At 35.6% G+C, this 16,602-nt stretch overlaps 2 protein-coding genes and 1 long non-coding RNA gene across 3 annotated transcripts; 2 read left to right on the top strand and 1 right to left on the bottom strand.

Moving 5' to 3' along the window:
* Positions 1 to 2,703: 2,703 nt before the first annotated feature.
* Positions 2,704 to 4,677, bottom strand: LOC128011676 (L-rhamnose-binding lectin CSL3-like). The gene is made up of 7 exons (XM_052594352.1): positions 4,602 to 4,677; positions 4,470 to 4,493; positions 4,276 to 4,332; positions 4,068 to 4,203; positions 3,868 to 3,977; positions 3,109 to 3,229; positions 2,704 to 2,812 (listed from the first exon to the last, which is right to left on the bottom strand). The coding sequence occupies exons 1-7, from the start codon at positions 4,675 to 4,677 to the stop codon at positions 2,704 to 2,706; spliced, it is 633 nt and encodes a 210-aa protein (XP_052450312.1).
* Positions 4,678 to 8,410: 3,733 nt separating this feature from the next.
* LOC128011674 (uncharacterized) lies at positions 8,411 to 12,932 on the top strand. Its single transcript, XM_052594348.1, has 12 exons — positions 8,411 to 8,879; positions 9,224 to 9,341; positions 9,619 to 9,711; positions 9,850 to 10,060; positions 10,350 to 10,519; positions 10,615 to 10,713; positions 11,150 to 11,382; positions 11,481 to 11,659; positions 11,747 to 11,840; positions 11,998 to 12,342; positions 12,511 to 12,628; positions 12,706 to 12,932. The coding sequence occupies exons 1-12, from the start codon at positions 8,778 to 8,780 to the stop codon at positions 12,930 to 12,932; spliced, it is 1,989 nt and encodes a 662-aa protein (XP_052450308.1). The 5' UTR covers positions 8,411 to 8,777.
* Positions 12,933 to 14,187: 1,255 nt separating this feature from the next.
* Positions 14,188 to 16,299, top strand: LOC128011888 (uncharacterized). The gene is made up of 3 exons (XR_008182665.1): positions 14,188 to 14,405; positions 15,091 to 15,287; positions 15,436 to 16,299. It is a non-coding gene; the product is annotated as an uncharacterized LOC128011888 (long non-coding RNA).
* The last annotated feature ends 303 nt before the right edge of the window (positions 16,300 to 16,602 follow it).

Raw genomic sequence — 16,602 nt, 5'->3', positions numbered from 1 at the left:
TTATTTGATTAAATCTACTGTAGTTACATTTATTACATATAGCTTAAAAATATTATTAAATATTAATATATTGTTTTGTTAATTATCATATCTTTAATAAATGTGTAAAGTAACACTTTTTTGGGTGTTCTTGTTATGTAACATGTACTTACTATTATAATAACAACACATTATGCAAAATGACATGCAACTAACCCTAAACCAAACCCTCATCCTAAACTTAACCATACATTAAGTACTTGTAGGTAATTAATTATGTCACTCAGTACGTAAATGTATAACAAAGACTCCTTAAAATAAAGTGTTACCATAAATAATTATGAATAGAATTAAATTTATGATTCAATATTAAGATATTGTTTTATAAATTCTTGTATGCAAGCGATCCTGTGGTTTTGTTTATGACTTGGCATCTAACTATTATTAAATATACTGTAAGTATTTTTTTTTTATTACAATCAGTATTTTATTTTATTACACATTATTACATTTATTATAAACATTTATTACCAATAATATTATTTGATTGTATTAAATATTATTACACTTATTATAAACATTATCATTAAATTTTCATATTTTATTAAATAGTGTTCATTTTATATGAATATTATTAGTGAATATTCATGTTTTTGAGGTTCTTAAACATCCCCAAAATAATGCCTGATGAAGGTTGCATGATCTAACTGTTGTATCAAAATATGATTTGCAAGCTTGTATGATTTACAAGCAGTTGAAGTTGCATTTCATTTAAATTTAAGGTTCTTAAAACCTTTGCCTTTTTTAATGCTCCTTAGCAGGATAGTCGCTAGTGAAGAGCTTGTTCTTGTGGCGTCTTCGGCCAGTCAGCATTGTCAGGATATTATTTTCCTCCAGCTTCAGAGGATTAAAACATAGCATTTAGCGCTCAGAAAACCTTAGCATTTTGTTGTTTTGGTTTCCAGCCTCATGATCCAGTGACAGCTCTGCTAAATCCCAAAGCTGTATTTCCCAGCAGTGTGGTATATTAATGCAGAAGTGGAAGACGTTTCATTCAACATTGATTTCTGCACTGTGTACTGCCTGAGGTCAAAATGAAAACAATATGTGACCTAATATTGTGTTTTCTATCCTTTTGTCTAAAGCCCTGCCATCCGAGGAGTGACGCTGAGTTGTGTTTCTGACGTCAAAGGTTGCCCGTGTCTCCTCCTGGAAGCTGGTTTCAAGTGGTGTCTTAGAGTGCTGATGAAATGAATCTAGCACCATTTGAAATCAGTGTTCTTGGGGTGGGAAATGCAGCACTTTATAACTGGACAAACTGACAACATTCATACTAAACACAGCTTATGATCGACTTCAAGACATGTCCTGTAACCAAGGTTGACCGATTTCTTTTGGTGTTCAGAGTCTTTTGGGGTTTCTAGCACCATTTGAAATCGGTTACAATGAAGGACAGATGACGACGCTGGAACACAGAAGTCATTTCATGGTGTCCAAATATTGAGTCAGCAAGATAACAATTTCAAAACATTTTATTAAAAATGTACAATGTAAAAAATTACCATTCTTCTACAATTATTTACAACACTTGATAAAGTTATGCAACAAACTTTACAGGTAAAAACTAAAAGTGACAAGTCCTTTAAGGTGCAGTGTGTAAATTTTAGCGGCATCTAGCGGTGAGGTTGCGAATTGCAACCACCGGCTCAGTCCCCCGCTCACACCTCCCTTTACAGGAGCTACGGTGGCCGACACAGGTAAAGATATCGTAGCTAAATACAGCAGACAGCAATGAGATTTCTTTACAAAAGTAAATCAAGGAATTATATTTGCCTAATTATTCAATAAATTGATGTTATAACACATGTTAATGTACTTGTTCATCATTGTGTCAGTGTTTTATTCGCAAGAACAACAAAGCGACGAAACGCGCTCTGTAGAGAGCAGTTTGTCCCGTTAGGGCTAATGTACAAACATGATGGCGGCTTCCATGTGAGGGACCCACGTTTTATGTAGATAGAAATTGCTCAATCTAAGCTAAGGTAATATAAACATAACGGTTCATTAAGAACTGTCTTCATACACATCTGAAAACAAAGTTATGTATATTATATTGCATTTATGTAAATAGATCGTTGTAAATATTACACAGCATCTTTGAGTGAAGTTAGACAGGTGATAACTTGTTACAGTACCATAAAGTACCACTAGATGGCATGCTTGTTTATATGTTGTGGTCAAACTCTTACATTGGAGAATTAGCTGAAACTATAGCATCTGAATACAGTAGGTGATATCATTTCAATCTTGTTTGCATTGATCTGTTTTTTTTTTTTCATGCATCACATCTTTACAAAAACCTAAACAGCTCTATCAAGAAAGTCAACTCTCTTGCAGCATTTCGTCCCCTTGGAATTATAAGGTTCTATCTGCGTTCTGAGTAGTTTTGAGATATTGAGCTTCAAAGTTTTTGTGTTTCATAGACTTCTGTAGATAGAACCTTTTTGTTTTTTCAATAAAAAATCCCAAAATGTACACAACTTAAAATAAATCATCACATAATGTAAATAAATTGTCACAGAATAAGAATATGTGAATAACTCAATTTTGACAAAAATGTCGGATAGAACCTTATAATTCCAAGGGGACGATTTGACATGTTTTCATTTAGAAAATACATATAAAGCATATATAAAAGATTTATTTAGCAGGATACTCACAATATTATATACAGCTGTACATCACTTCTAAGTATTTATGGACATCCGGACATGGATCAGAGAGCAATGAAGTCTTTGAGGCATTTAATTGACAATAATTCTTCCCATTGCAGCTGATAAGGTAAAAGACAGATTTTAATTACGTGTTTACTTTATGCTGATGTTTTATTATTTATTGTGCTGATATTGCTCAATTGTACCGATTGTTTATCTTTTATCACTCTACAGTATTTTTTTTTTCTCATAATTAAATGTCTAATCACAAATCAATCATTTTATTATGTATATTTAAGTAGCTGTTTTAATTAGTGGTATAATGATGAGCTTAATGTACATTATCCCTTATTATTTGGTGTACTGGTTCAAAAATGGATAAGTTTGAAGTTTAATATTTGTGTATCTGTAGTACCTGGAACGCAGGCTGCGGGTCTGAGGAGAGTAACAGTCTGGTGATGTTGCTAATTTATGAGGACAGGTTACAAGATCCCGTCGTCCGTAATTCGCATGATGTATCCAAATCACACCATTACCTTTAGACACATAAAAAAATGGGTGTGTGACATTAAGGTTTATTAGCAGACATTTAGGTCATGTCCTGTTTTGGCAGAGATAGGTAAACACAGGAAGAAAAATTTTTTTTTAAGTGAATTGTGTGCCGACAATGCACTAAAGCTTCATAAAGCACTTGTGGAAGGAAAGCAGGCCCAAAGAAAACATGATTGCTATGCCCAAATTTGTCTGGATTGATAACAGAAATGAACACATGTATCTTACCACAGTCAATGAGAGTTCGCTTGCCTTCACATGTGACACTTTTTCCTAGAATTATGTTGGAGAAACAAAAGAAATTTAATAATGTATAGTTTAGTACTTTATTTAGCCAGTACACATTCATTCCAAAATAATTTCCACAAAAATATTAAGCAGAACAACGTTTTTACATTAATAGTTATAAGAAATGTTTTGTGAGCAGCGAATAAGCATATTACAATGATTTCTGAAGGAAAGCCATCACAGGACTAAATTGTGGATTTTCACAATATCACCATTTTTCTGTAACAAAAGCCTTGGAGAGCAAAAGAGACTTCTATCAAAAACATCTTACCCATCAAAAATATTAATCCCACCCCAATATTTAAACGATAGTGTGTATCAATTATTGACTTACTAAATGGGAGACACAAATAGGAGACATCCAGGTATTTATAAGTCCCAACACAAGGGTCATAGAAAACAGAGTTCACTGCAGGAACAGAACAGCTCTTTCTTCCATCACATCTGTATATGAACACACACAATACGGTTTTGAGAAGAACTGCTGTTTAATACATGTACTGTTGTTTCAGTTGCTCTTAAAGAAGTGATTACCGTTTGGACATCACATGGACGGATGTCTCTTGGAAGCAGTCGACGTTTGAGAGCTGATGAAGTGATCTTCCAGTGGAGCATGTTGTGTGATCGGTTCGCCCATAGTTGGCTGTAATCACCTTTATGTATCCCCAATCTGACACATGAAACAACTTATCATAAAAATCGCTGTGAATTTTGACAGTCTGTGTGAATGTTGATTACTCACCACAGCTGAGTGGAACAGAGCCACCTTCACACGAGAAATATCTTTTTGTGTCAACACCTGGAGAAAGAAAACTGTTTAGGATGACAAAAAGTACAGCTACTTATTAAAAAGCAATGTTTTAGGGATTGTTTTGGATTTAAATGTGTTTCATATATGCTAAAATTGTTTAGCAAAACAACTACATAAGGCCTTACCTTGTCGACACAGTAGAATTATCACTGCAAAATCAAAGAGAAACATTTTAAACATTTGTATATAACATTTTCAAATATGTCAAATTCTCATTGCAAGTCAATTATATATACAAATTAAATAAACTGACTTACAGGAGATCCAGTTTAGGTTTTGTGGCAGCATGTTGATACGTTTGAACCAAGCTTGGACACAAGGAAGTAACCTCATTATTATAGAGATTAGGAGTATAAAAATTAACAACATTCCACTTATGTGTGTCAAGCTCACTGTCAAAGTCCAAATCAAAACGTGTTATTTTGTATTTCTGAAAAAAAAAAGTCTGGTGTTATTAAGTTGACCTAGGAAGTGTGCTATTACCTCGTGCTAATTTACTGTAGATATTTGTTTGGCCATACATTTGAAATGTTGTATGACCCAGTGACCTCAGATTTGATGTCCTTGTGATGAGTATTGAGCAATCTTGATTATTTATCTGCATATGTTTTGATCATTTACTTTAAACACTTACTGTTTGGGCTTGATGATAAAAACACCCTAATCAAAAAAAACAGACGCACACTTTTTATTAGTATGTTTCTGCTGTATTATTATACCTTGTAAGTACTGTGATACTGAGTATAAGTAAAAAATTTAGATTTTCAAACATTAATTTGTGCAAATATAGTAATTATTTTGTGTGAATTATGTTTGAACAAAGACAAAAAGGCTTCTTCCCATCTTCTTTCCATCACAGTTTTAAGGTTGTTTGCATTTTGCAGCATGGTTTACCAGCAAATCACAGGGAAGTGAATATTCTCAGACCAAAGTTTCTGTGTGTGTGTGTGTGTGTGTGTGTGTGTGTGTGTGTGTGTGTGTGTGTGTGTGTGTGTGAAGAACATAAAAAAAAAAAACTAAAGACCCCTTTTCACAATAATAATAAAAAAAAATATATAAATACAGAAGACACCAGATCCAATCACAGACAGTGATGTAGGGAGAGACAGAGGAGACGACTTGTTAAATAAAGTCATTATTTTAGTTTTCTTTGCATACAAAAAGTGTTCTCTTCACTTCATAATGTTACGGTTGAGCCACTGATGACAGATGGACTATTCTGACAATGCTTTTTATACTTTCCTGGACCTTGATAGTGTATTTTACTTGGCAGTCTATGGGACAGTCACAAGCCTTCTGGTTTTCATCCAAAATATATTTAATTGTGTTCCGAAGACAGGTTTGGAACAGGTTTGGAACAACATGGTGGTAAGTGATTAATGACAACATTTTCATTTCGGGGTGGAGTTTCCCTTTAAGATATGTGCTATGAGGGGACTCTCTTGATCATGGTTTTTTGGTCAGTCTTAAGAAATCACACAAAAGAGAATATATATTTCAGCGTTTAACCAAAATGCTGATAAAAAAAAAAAAAAAAAAAATTTTCTAGTGTCAATGCAGCAATTTCGTAATAGATAATAATATAGCTGTCATACCTTTCGGTTTGTTTTGTCTATTTGTACACCAGATTGAATGTATTTTCTTTTTCCTTTTTTTCATCTCTCTTGTATCTTAATATAATACACGGATATTCATTTGTTAGCATTTTTTTTACCTGGATATGTACTCTTAAAATGCACTTATTTTAGTCATATTGTTCTCCTGTTTCTAGGACTATGATGAAGAAGAGATGTGATTCCTGAGCTGAGGACTCTAGAGCCATACCTAACACACTGCATTTGATGCCACATCTACTGCTATAATTTTGGAAGGTACAGTTGTATTGGATTATCTGGAAAATCCTCCCCAAGACATATGCTTGCTATTTGGAATCATTTATGCTATAAAATTATAGTATCCTCCAGTATTGAAGGAAACCTTTGATTTCATTCAATAGCTGACCATAGAATGCAATCTCTGGAAAATGTTTCAGTTAGGGTGACCACCTGCTAATAAGCCCAAGGGGGGACAGGGGGTATGTTTCTGAGGGACAATGTGGGACACTGCCTTGCGCGGTGGTGCCCCCACCCCATTGGCAGACTCACTGATAGTGGTTTACCCATTTCTAGCACATACCACCTTACATGGTATATTAATAATGCCCTTTTCCCCTAAACATGTGTAATTGCTGATGTATGCTCATGACAGAATCGACAAATCCACTTCCACTTACGATTTACTTTAGCTATTTAATTTAATTTATTTTTCATTACAATTGATTCACTTTAAATAAATTATAAAATAAAATTATAGGATTAAAATGAATTGTAGTTGCTCAATACCACAGGAACAGTCTAAACTCACAACTCCAGAGGGTCACGAAACGAGAAGGGGGAGAAAGGATGGTGAACTTGCATGTTAGTAAAGGCAGGCGCATGAAGAAGAAAAAAAACAGTTTGAAACAGGACACACCTTCTCTTTTTTAATTGATGATGGCGGTGCCTCAGAATCTCTTTCTCCATTTTTCGAATTGGAAAGCGTGCATCTAAAAGTTCCTTCCCAGTGTGTCTGGTATGCACGTGCGTGCGCTGTCACGACAATCTCAACCCAGTCTCACGGCAGTTCGTCATTGAGGACACGAAATTTAATCTATTGAATCGTCTTTATGGACACGAATTTCCCTTTTTTTTTCGTGTCATACAGAACGACCTTCAATCTAATGTATTTCAATGGGACGTTTTTTTTCGCGGCTGCACCTCGTTTTTCTTTCGAGAGCACAGTATTGTTTTTTTTCTCAATTGTTATTAATTTAGCAAACTTTAAGGGCTACACTACCCAACATTTAATCAGGAGATTTTAAGCCTTTTTGTATTGCTTTATATTCGATAGGCCACTCAAAATGAATATATTTATTCGTGTCCATGGGGACGTCTTTCAATCTAATCTATTTGATGCACCTCGTTTTTCTTTTGAGAGTAACGTACATTATTGTTGTTTTTTTTTCTCATTTGATATTCATTTTGCAAACTTTAAGGGCTACATTAATCTACATTTATTAAAGAGATTTTAATCCTTTTATTGCTTTATAATCTGTAGGTTACTCAACATTGTAAACCATCGTCAGTGCTCCTAACAGTCAAAATATAATAAATATATTTTTCCTGGATGCGACTGCAGAGCTTGAGTTACGGCTATCGCTGGTTTCTTTATAGAAATACCGGGTTTCCATCGGTTTAATGTGTCAAATCTTAGAGTAGCCTAACTACATTTCCCATGAGCCTTATCGACCGTTACAATGCTGAAGACGACAGATGAAACTGCGGACGCGCCGCCGATCCTCTTTTAATGATATCCTCATCTTTTTTCAACACAAACGCAAAATTGTGCTTGATAATTCAACAATACTATGTTATGGCCATCAGTTTTATTTGTTTCCAGCATTACCCATGATCATCAGCTTCCGTTGCTATGGAGACGGAGCCAGCCCGCTTTGCAATTGGGTGATTTCTTTGGTGATTTCTCATTGCGCTCAAACCACTTTCCAGGTAAGTTAAGTTATGAGGCTCCTAGATTCATATGACGTAACGATTAAGTTTTGCTTAAATGCTATACAAATTGTTGTCTTTCTTTGCCATTATAGATTCACATTGTTTACACGTTAGGGCAACGAATTAAAGCCCGTCCATGGTTTCCTCATTATCAGAAAAGAAACCTGTGAAATTAGGCTTGCTAAATGGCTAGCCAACTTTAACATAAGATAACAATTCCAGTTATCTAGATGATGTCATTTTATTTCGATCATCGTGGTTCACACACAACGTCACTGTAATGTGTCAGTAATAAAAATATTATAACTTGATCTAACGTTATACAGCACATAACGCTGCCTTTAAATCTTGGATGACGAACTCCAGACACATGTTAGGGGCTTTACAAATTACGCGCCTTTTTTTATTACGCGCCTTTTCACCGTCGCAAAGGAAATAGGAACAACGTGAATATGTATCCATTTATCTTAAGTATTTATTATAAAATGAGAATCACTCACTATTAGGGTACACTTTTTAAATGATTATATCAACATAATACTACATAATTAACATTTTCTGTTGTTCTCCTTGCAGATCCTGTCAAACTCATCACCTGTCCTATAGCTACACCTGATTTTTAAAACCCAACGGCACTTTTAAGAGCCAACCTCTATCTCTTTATTTTCTATATCTTACATCCTCTCTGTTCTTAATATCTATATTTCTGTCCATCTCTTCAAACTTTATCTGTCTCACATCTATTGCTCTTTCTTTTCTCCCGGTCTGTCTTTGTCTACCTGTCTTACCCATCTTTGTCAGTCTGTCTGTCTGTCTGTCTGTCTGTCTGTATCTGACTGCATTGCAATGGCCACCAAGCATAAACTTGATTCAAAGGATCCCCACTACAAAGAGGGGAGACGCATGGCTCTGGAGCTGAAACATGAACACATTTTAGCTGAAGCCAAGGTTAGAGTTTTTGTACACCTCAATCATTTTATACTTGAACATAACAAATTAAAGTAAAACATGATGAGGAATGTGTAAGAATGATGAGTGCAGAAGATTTAATACAGGTATATTGCATGATGCATCCTACCATGCTCTGTTAATAAGGGAATATAATAATAATAATAGTATATGCAGTTCCATTCCCCACAGAGACTTGGAGAATCTATTCCAAGGCTCATTTAAGCTGTTCAACACCTTACTAACACACTATGTTGTGTTTTCCTTTCACTAGTTACCTGCCTTTTGGTTACAGTCCTTTTAAAAACATCAGTCTTACAAGAAATATTCACTCCAATACACAGAGAGCAGCTGATGAGAGAAAACGTGTACGAGACCCTCCACACACCTCTAAAAGGGACTCTGTAGGACGTGGTAAGCCGAGGGGAAGGCGAGGAGGGCGACGCCATGCCTCCGCTACAGGTTATATTTTAATTATTTGACATTTGTAGGAATTTACTATGACCAACTCAAATTAGAACAATGTAATTGTTTATTGAGAGTTAAAAAATTCAAATATCTAAAAAGACATTAAAAAGTAGATAAACCTTTCAGTGACACTATTGTAGAAGACACTGCCAAGTACTTAACAAACATATGTCTGATTTCATAAATTGTTTAGTATATAGGTTGAAAAGAAGAACAAGAATGGAGTGTGATAGCCTAACTTGTTCTTATTCTTCTATGTCTTGTTTTACAGCCACATATCCCACGTTTGAGTGCTCCCTTTCATCCAGTGTTGAGGTTCCTTTTACTGCAACCTCAACTAAACTAAATCCTCAAGAGGAATTTGGTAATTCACAGTGATTAATTTATGCAAGTACAGTAAATAAAAAAAATGTTAATTCTAATACTGATCAGTTGACTTTTAATTGTTTCTTATCTACAGTAAATTATCCCTTACCGCTTTATTTTTGTATTTTCTTTACAGAAAAAAATATGGAGAGGCTCTCTGACATTTTGGCGTCATGTCCTTCTGCTGGTCAGCCTCAAAGTAGCTCTGCATCATCATGGTCTTTTCGGCAACAGAAAGCCTCAGAGCGCTGGAAAGAAGCAAGACCATACCACCTAAAATGCCTTATTTCAAAAGAGGCTGTTGGTCATCCCCTGTGTGGCCTTTGCAACAAGCCTGCTGTTATTAGGTTGGTTTTCATTAATACCAAACTTTAATTGCCCAGGGTAGGTGACATGTCTTTTGGGATGGGAGAAGACTTAGATACCCAGATGAAAAACACATTAATGAGAAAAGTAAATCTAGGACCTTCTTGCTGTGAGGTGACAGTGCTAAACATTGAGGCACTATTCAATCCTATACAATAAAATCAAACCTAGTAAAAGTGAAGTAGCTTAAATATACTGTACAGTACTTTATATGAGTTATTCACCTGAAATAATGTATTATATTATAATATTGTTTTCTTTTCTCCCTAGGTGCAGAGAGTGTCTTCCTGAGGAGTGGTTCTGTGGGGACTGTGATGTATTGCATCACAAAAAACAGCCACTCCACAACAGGGAATGCGTGATTCGTGGTTTTTTTGAAGCCATTCCTCCAACCACATGCATCATCAAAGGGGAAGCTGGATTTTGCACCCATGAGCAAGGTACGTTCTCACGAAAGCTTTAATTTTGCTGTTCAATGTGTGTCTGCAGACAGTTACAGATAATCTAAATTATTGGTTTTCCTTCTTTTTGCCAGCTTGCATTTTGCCAACTGTGAAGATGCCAGACTGCTCCTGTGGAGGCACAAACTTCACTGTCTTACCAGGCAAACCAGTGATTTTAATTACCATCAATGGTAAAAAAAAAAAAAATATATATATATATATATATATATATATATATTACAATTTTTATTTGTAGATTTGATGTTTTTCACACTAGTGTGCTGTGGCATTGTGCTTACAATTGCAGAAGTGTCAAAACATATGGAATAGCACATGATATTGTTATTAACTGAAACAAAGACAGATTTTTATTTTATTTTTGTCCTTCACAAAGAAAAAACATATAACCATCTTTCCAGCATGATGTCCAATCGCCACAGCAGTGTGGAATTTAGTGAATTAGAAAATATGTATATATTATAAAATTATAATAATAATATAATGTGGGATTATAGGAACTTGTGCAATATCTCTCAACCATTCACAATGTGCAGAATTAACTAAGTGTTGTAAAATTAAGTATGTGGTAAATGTGTATTATATTTTTAATAAATTTTTTGTTCCAAGGGCGTTTTGACTTGCATCAGCCACTGTATGAATGTCAAACATGCCAGCAGCAATGGACCCCTGACTTTAAAGACCTCCTAAGAAGTGGATATTGGCCAGCCTCCATCACCAATTCCACACTTTATACCCTGGACCTCTTGAGCTCCCTTCAGGAACTCAAGATCATATCTCCGGGATTCTCCAGACAAGCCTTCGCAAAGCTGCTGGAGCATCGGACTAAGTGTGGAGGAAGAGTAAGTGTAAATGTTATTACCATTTTATAAAAAAAAATAAAAAAAAATAATCTATAAGACCACATCACAAATAATATTTCATTCTATATATTTTCCAGTCTGGACCTATCAACGGCGATGCACTGCAGCGCAGCTTTTTAGAGCTTTCGTATGCATCATTTGAGGAAGACCAGCTCTGCTGTGGTGCTCCTTTCACCTGCCCAGCCTGCACACCAGAAATGTTGGCTGTTTCAGCAGATGGAAATAGAAAGCTATATCGCTTTCGCCGAAACGGAAGGTGATCTTTCTTCCAGTCTTTTTATTGATTTATTTTCTTCCTTCATATATTTCTTGAATGGATTTTTTATTTTTCTTTCTTCCTTAGCTCTGATGATCCTGGCTTTTTTGAGGGGCTCTTTGTGGCTGAAGACAGTGTGGTGTCTAGATTTGTCGACACCATACAGAAAGCAGTGAAAAATGCAAGTTGACAAAATAGTTTTTACAATAATAACCGTAACCCCAACTTCAATTACTTCTGCCTACCAATTCCAAAATCAAATTGAGAGAATAAATGCCATATATTGAATGACATCTTTGCTTTTATTTGATTTGTCATGTTTGTTTTGTGTGTCATAGACACAGGGAAGAGGCACATGTGGGGACTCCCAATGGACAGCAGCGAGGGAATCTTCAAGGAGGGCTTCAAAATTGGACGAAGAGGGGATGGAGGTTGCTGTGTGTCGTCATGGGTTCCTTTTGAAAGCCCTTAATATGTACAGGGGAGAGATATTTGCCTACCCTCTGTACCTTCAAAAGGAGCTCATGCCAGCCAAGGCACAATTCTTCGCAATGGATGTGGCATGCAAATACTGGCCATACCTGGAGAAAGTTGCTAGTGTCCTTCCTGCTCTTCAGGAGCTGACCACTATGAAACCCTTTCTCAGTGTAATGCATGCTCGAGCCCATGCTACTAAGTGTGAGGTGTGTATAATATTTTAGCATCATATGTACATTTGTAATATTAACAAGCACATTAATACCATTTCTTGCATGGATTGTAATGCCCTTTGATGCAGATTGTGTTTTGTGATATTGTCCTATATAAATTTAATTTAATTTAATTTAGTTTCTTTCACCCTTTACTAACAGATTAATTGGAGTGGCAGGAACCAGGAAGGAGCAGGGACAACCGCTGGTGAGGAGGTGGAGCAAGTGAACAGTTACCTTTCACGTTGTGCCCTGACGACCAAATACATGTCAAAAGCAGGTGATCGGAGTTTGCAAAATTCGTGTATACTTTTTTTTTAGATTGATCATCATAACCTCATTATTTGCTTTAAACAGCACGGGTGGACATGCTTACATTGCATGCAATGGGGTGGAACGAGAAAAAAAATCTCTCTTTACATCAGGCACTTTCCACAAGATATGTGAAGGTAAGTCTCTTATTAATTGTTTTGTGTGTCCAGGAATGGGCAGCTGGTGGTAAGCATGACCAGATAAAAGAAACAACAAACATTCCTTTCTACCATCTACATTTTATGTTTGATATTAAAGAGCAGAAAAAATAGTAGGCGGATCATCATCTAATGTGATGCCACATTTATGTCAGGTTTATTAGAATATTCCAGTTCCTTGCAGGAAGTGCACATACTAACTTTAAATAAGTTTGATTAAAAGGTTTAACATAAAATTCAAACAGAGAAACGGTTCTGTGTTGTTTTAACAGTGAATTTGCTCTCACTATTTCTTCTACAGAGACACCTGGTACATCTCGTGTCAGTCAAGGCACAACACACAAAGAAATTCAGCAGTCAATTGAGGGGCTCTACCTTAGTGTGAGGCACCGGAAGCGAACCCTCTACCGTCAGAATGGTATAACTCTACAATATAATAGGCTGATAAATTCAAGCTACTGTATGCATCCTACTCCACCAACATGGAATTAGCAAATAATGTAGTAGCACAGTTCAGCTCAATCATTGAATTCTGTTCTTTAAATGATAAGTCTGTAGGATTTAGTGGTATCGATCATTGAGATTTGATGATTGCAACCAGCTTCCCTCACCTCTTATCTTTCCAAGCTACAGTAGCCGACAAGAAAATGTGTGAGGTAATATCTAAACCCAGTGTTTGTTTGTCCGTTGTGGGCTACTGTAGGAACATGGAGGTGCAACATAGCGGCCTCCATGAAAGGGGAATGTATTTAGATAAAAAAAAAAACTGCCCATTCTAAAGTAATTAATGCACAATTATTATTTTCAGGCAATCATGAAAAGTGTGTGTGTGTGTTATTCCTGCAAATAGATTCCCCCCAAAATTTTACACACTGGACCTTTGTTTCCCATGTCAGTCTACATTATAATTTTCACGTACTTCAACAACTTTTTTTTTTTGTAAGTTTTTGGTGCTATAATATCTTTCTTGCTTAAGAGTGCTGTCAAAAACCTCTGCCTCTGTACTTCATGTCTTTCTAGACAGCAGCAAGTTTCGCCATCGCCTTCGAAGGAAGCTGGCAGAAGACAAAAAACTCCTTCTTCAGGAGATACAGAAATACAATGATCTTGTACTAGAATCGGCAACAACCATTGACATAGCTGTGGTGGAGCATTCCCTAACTGGAGAGAATACTGTGTCTCAAATTTGGCCGTGGGAGGTTCATGGCAGTGGTATGTCTGTTTTTAGATGCTTCACAGGAATTTATTTTCAGTTCTGCTTTATAGAGTATACTGAACTAAGGCATGCATGTTACATATTGAGTATTGTAATATTAATTTAGTTTATTGGTGTATTTTCAGTTTTCTTATGTATCAATTTGATAAAAAAGTAAATGTTTGTAGTGATTATGCAAGATTGTCTCATGTATACATATAACTGTTATTGATTCTTAGCAAACATTTCAATCAAGAAACGAGTGCACGACCAAGTGATGTTAACAAGGCGACTGCATGAGGAAACAAGAGTTTTGGTTTTGGAGATGGCACAACACTGCACATGGTTGCAGAGCTTGGCAATGGTTCTCAAGAACAAGTTGGCTGAAGAGGGTAAGTTTAATTAAAACCCTGTCCATCTAACACACACACAAAAAAAAACACATCAGTCACAGAACTTGATGGAGTAGAACGGTTATTGCTCTCTTTGCCGAGGTCCTTTAACACGTACATAAAATGGGGATTAAAGTTGTTACTGTAGCTATGTTAACAAGTCAGTAAGGCTATAAAGATTCACATTTGCTTGAAAGATGTGCAGATTTGTTGTAGTATTTCTGTTACTTGAAAGCATAAATTAACAAAGTAATTTGAACATTGAAATTTGTGTCCTGATGTGTTACACGTGGTTAGAATAACATCAAGATTAATCTTATTATTATCATCTCCTCCAGTCAACATAGAAAACCTTGCTGGTCAGCAAGTAACAAAATGTCTTATTTCAGCACAACTGTAGTGAAGAAGAAAACTGTTAACTTAAAACAGCTATCAGATATCATATATATATGCTGCTTTGGGCCTCCCTCCATAAAGTCACCTCAGTGAGCCATGTTGCCTTAAGTTGTTTTATACAGAAGCTAGCCTGGTCCCATGTCAGCGATATACGTAAAAATGCCAATCATCCTGCTATGTAGATTTGAATAGGTGATATCTTTTTACTCCATTTAAGTTCTTTTGCCTTAAGAAACAGTCTTAATATAGTTTGTCTTTAATGTAATCTCGTTTGTATTTTGAGACGTAGACCAGGGAAATGAGGGATTTTGCTGTCTCTTAAGAAGAAGACTGTCAGAGGTGTCAGAAAGGTTCCAAATGGTCCTCCAACAGTACAAGACTGCCTTAGGTCCTGAGGCCTCTGTCCTTCTACATGTTGAAGAGGAAGATCAAAGTGACCTCAGTAGTCCAGACACCAGTGAGGATGAAGAGGAAAACACAATTTAGGTCATTTATTTATTATTATGTATGTTTGTTTGTTTGTTTTTGGAATAACCCCCTGTTGCTGTTATTCTTAATAATTTATTTTTACACACCTTACTTATTCTAAAACAGTTGAAATTCACCCTCTTATCCTAATTCTTTATTTCCCCAGATGGAAGCTGCACGAAGGACTATGTGGAAGGAAATGGACTTGCCCTATATCTGTGTATTTTTAGAATGCTGATTAATTAACCACATCAAAATCTTGTTGAAAATTCAAACTGTGTCTTTAGATTTTCCAAGCAATTTAGTAAGCACATTGCAGAGTTCATTGAAAATGCACAAACATCTCATTATAGGGCCACCAATCTTAGCCAAAAATGTCAACTTTGCATGTATGATATTACCAGATGTAATTACTGTGCTCATGATATTTGGGTAGTGTACACTCTTCTAAAAGAGAGACTCCCCTTGATTGTGGTGACCCTGTAACCTTTCCTTTTGCACCAACGTTGCCACCAACGTTGCCAAACTCTTGACCTGCACACAACAAATGTTATGAACCGATTTCTGTAATTTTCTGAGCAATGAATCACGTCATGTTGACCTTATGACATTCCCTGTAGCACAATCATTAGACCAGAATGTAAAATTGAATATTGTCTAATTGGGTAGATTGCCATGAAATCTTGTAAGCACATGATGACTTTGGTGACCTCATGACAATTCCTCTATCATCACATTTAGGCCTTAATGTAAAAACTCATTCTTGATTGCATTTCTCAATATTCACTTATTCTGTGGTGCCGTGTCAGTCTATGACATTTTGTTTTTCCCCAGAGGAGGCTGCCTATGGATCACTACTTGATTGAGTGTATTATATAACTGTTGTGTTACTTTATATTACTGCAAAGATGCATTATAGTATGTAACAGAAAAATACAGTTTTTTATTTTACGATTATACTTTATATTGTATATTATTACAGTTGACAGATGACTTAATTCTTTTTTCTGCTGGAGCTTTTCAAGTGAACTTAACCTCACAGTCCAATATTTTTAAATACAGCCTTATGGCTTGTTTGACAAATATGTATTTGGTGTATTTTCACTGGTATTGTTATGAAAGACAAGAAATAAAGTATTTCCAAAGATTACTATTTTATTTTTTTACTTTTTCATACTTTGTTATTGAAAAACAATATTTTATATTTTTATAGTTGATGAAGACTATCTCTGTTTAACATCAAAATGCATTCTTAATTAATTACTTTAATGCATATCTAAGATCTATCATAGTAAGTAATGTGTATCTAAGGTGTATATGTTACAGTTTTTCG

The sequence above is a fragment of the Carassius gibelio genome, chromosome B23, assembly GCF_023724105.1.
Source record: "Carassius gibelio isolate Cgi1373 ecotype wild population from Czech Republic chromosome B23, carGib1.2-hapl.c, whole genome shotgun sequence".
NCBI lineage: Eukaryota > Metazoa > Chordata > Actinopteri > Cypriniformes > Cyprinidae > Carassius > Carassius gibelio.
The sequence above is the reverse complement of the archived record's forward strand: the minus strand, read 5'-3'. Positions and strand labels throughout refer to the sequence as shown.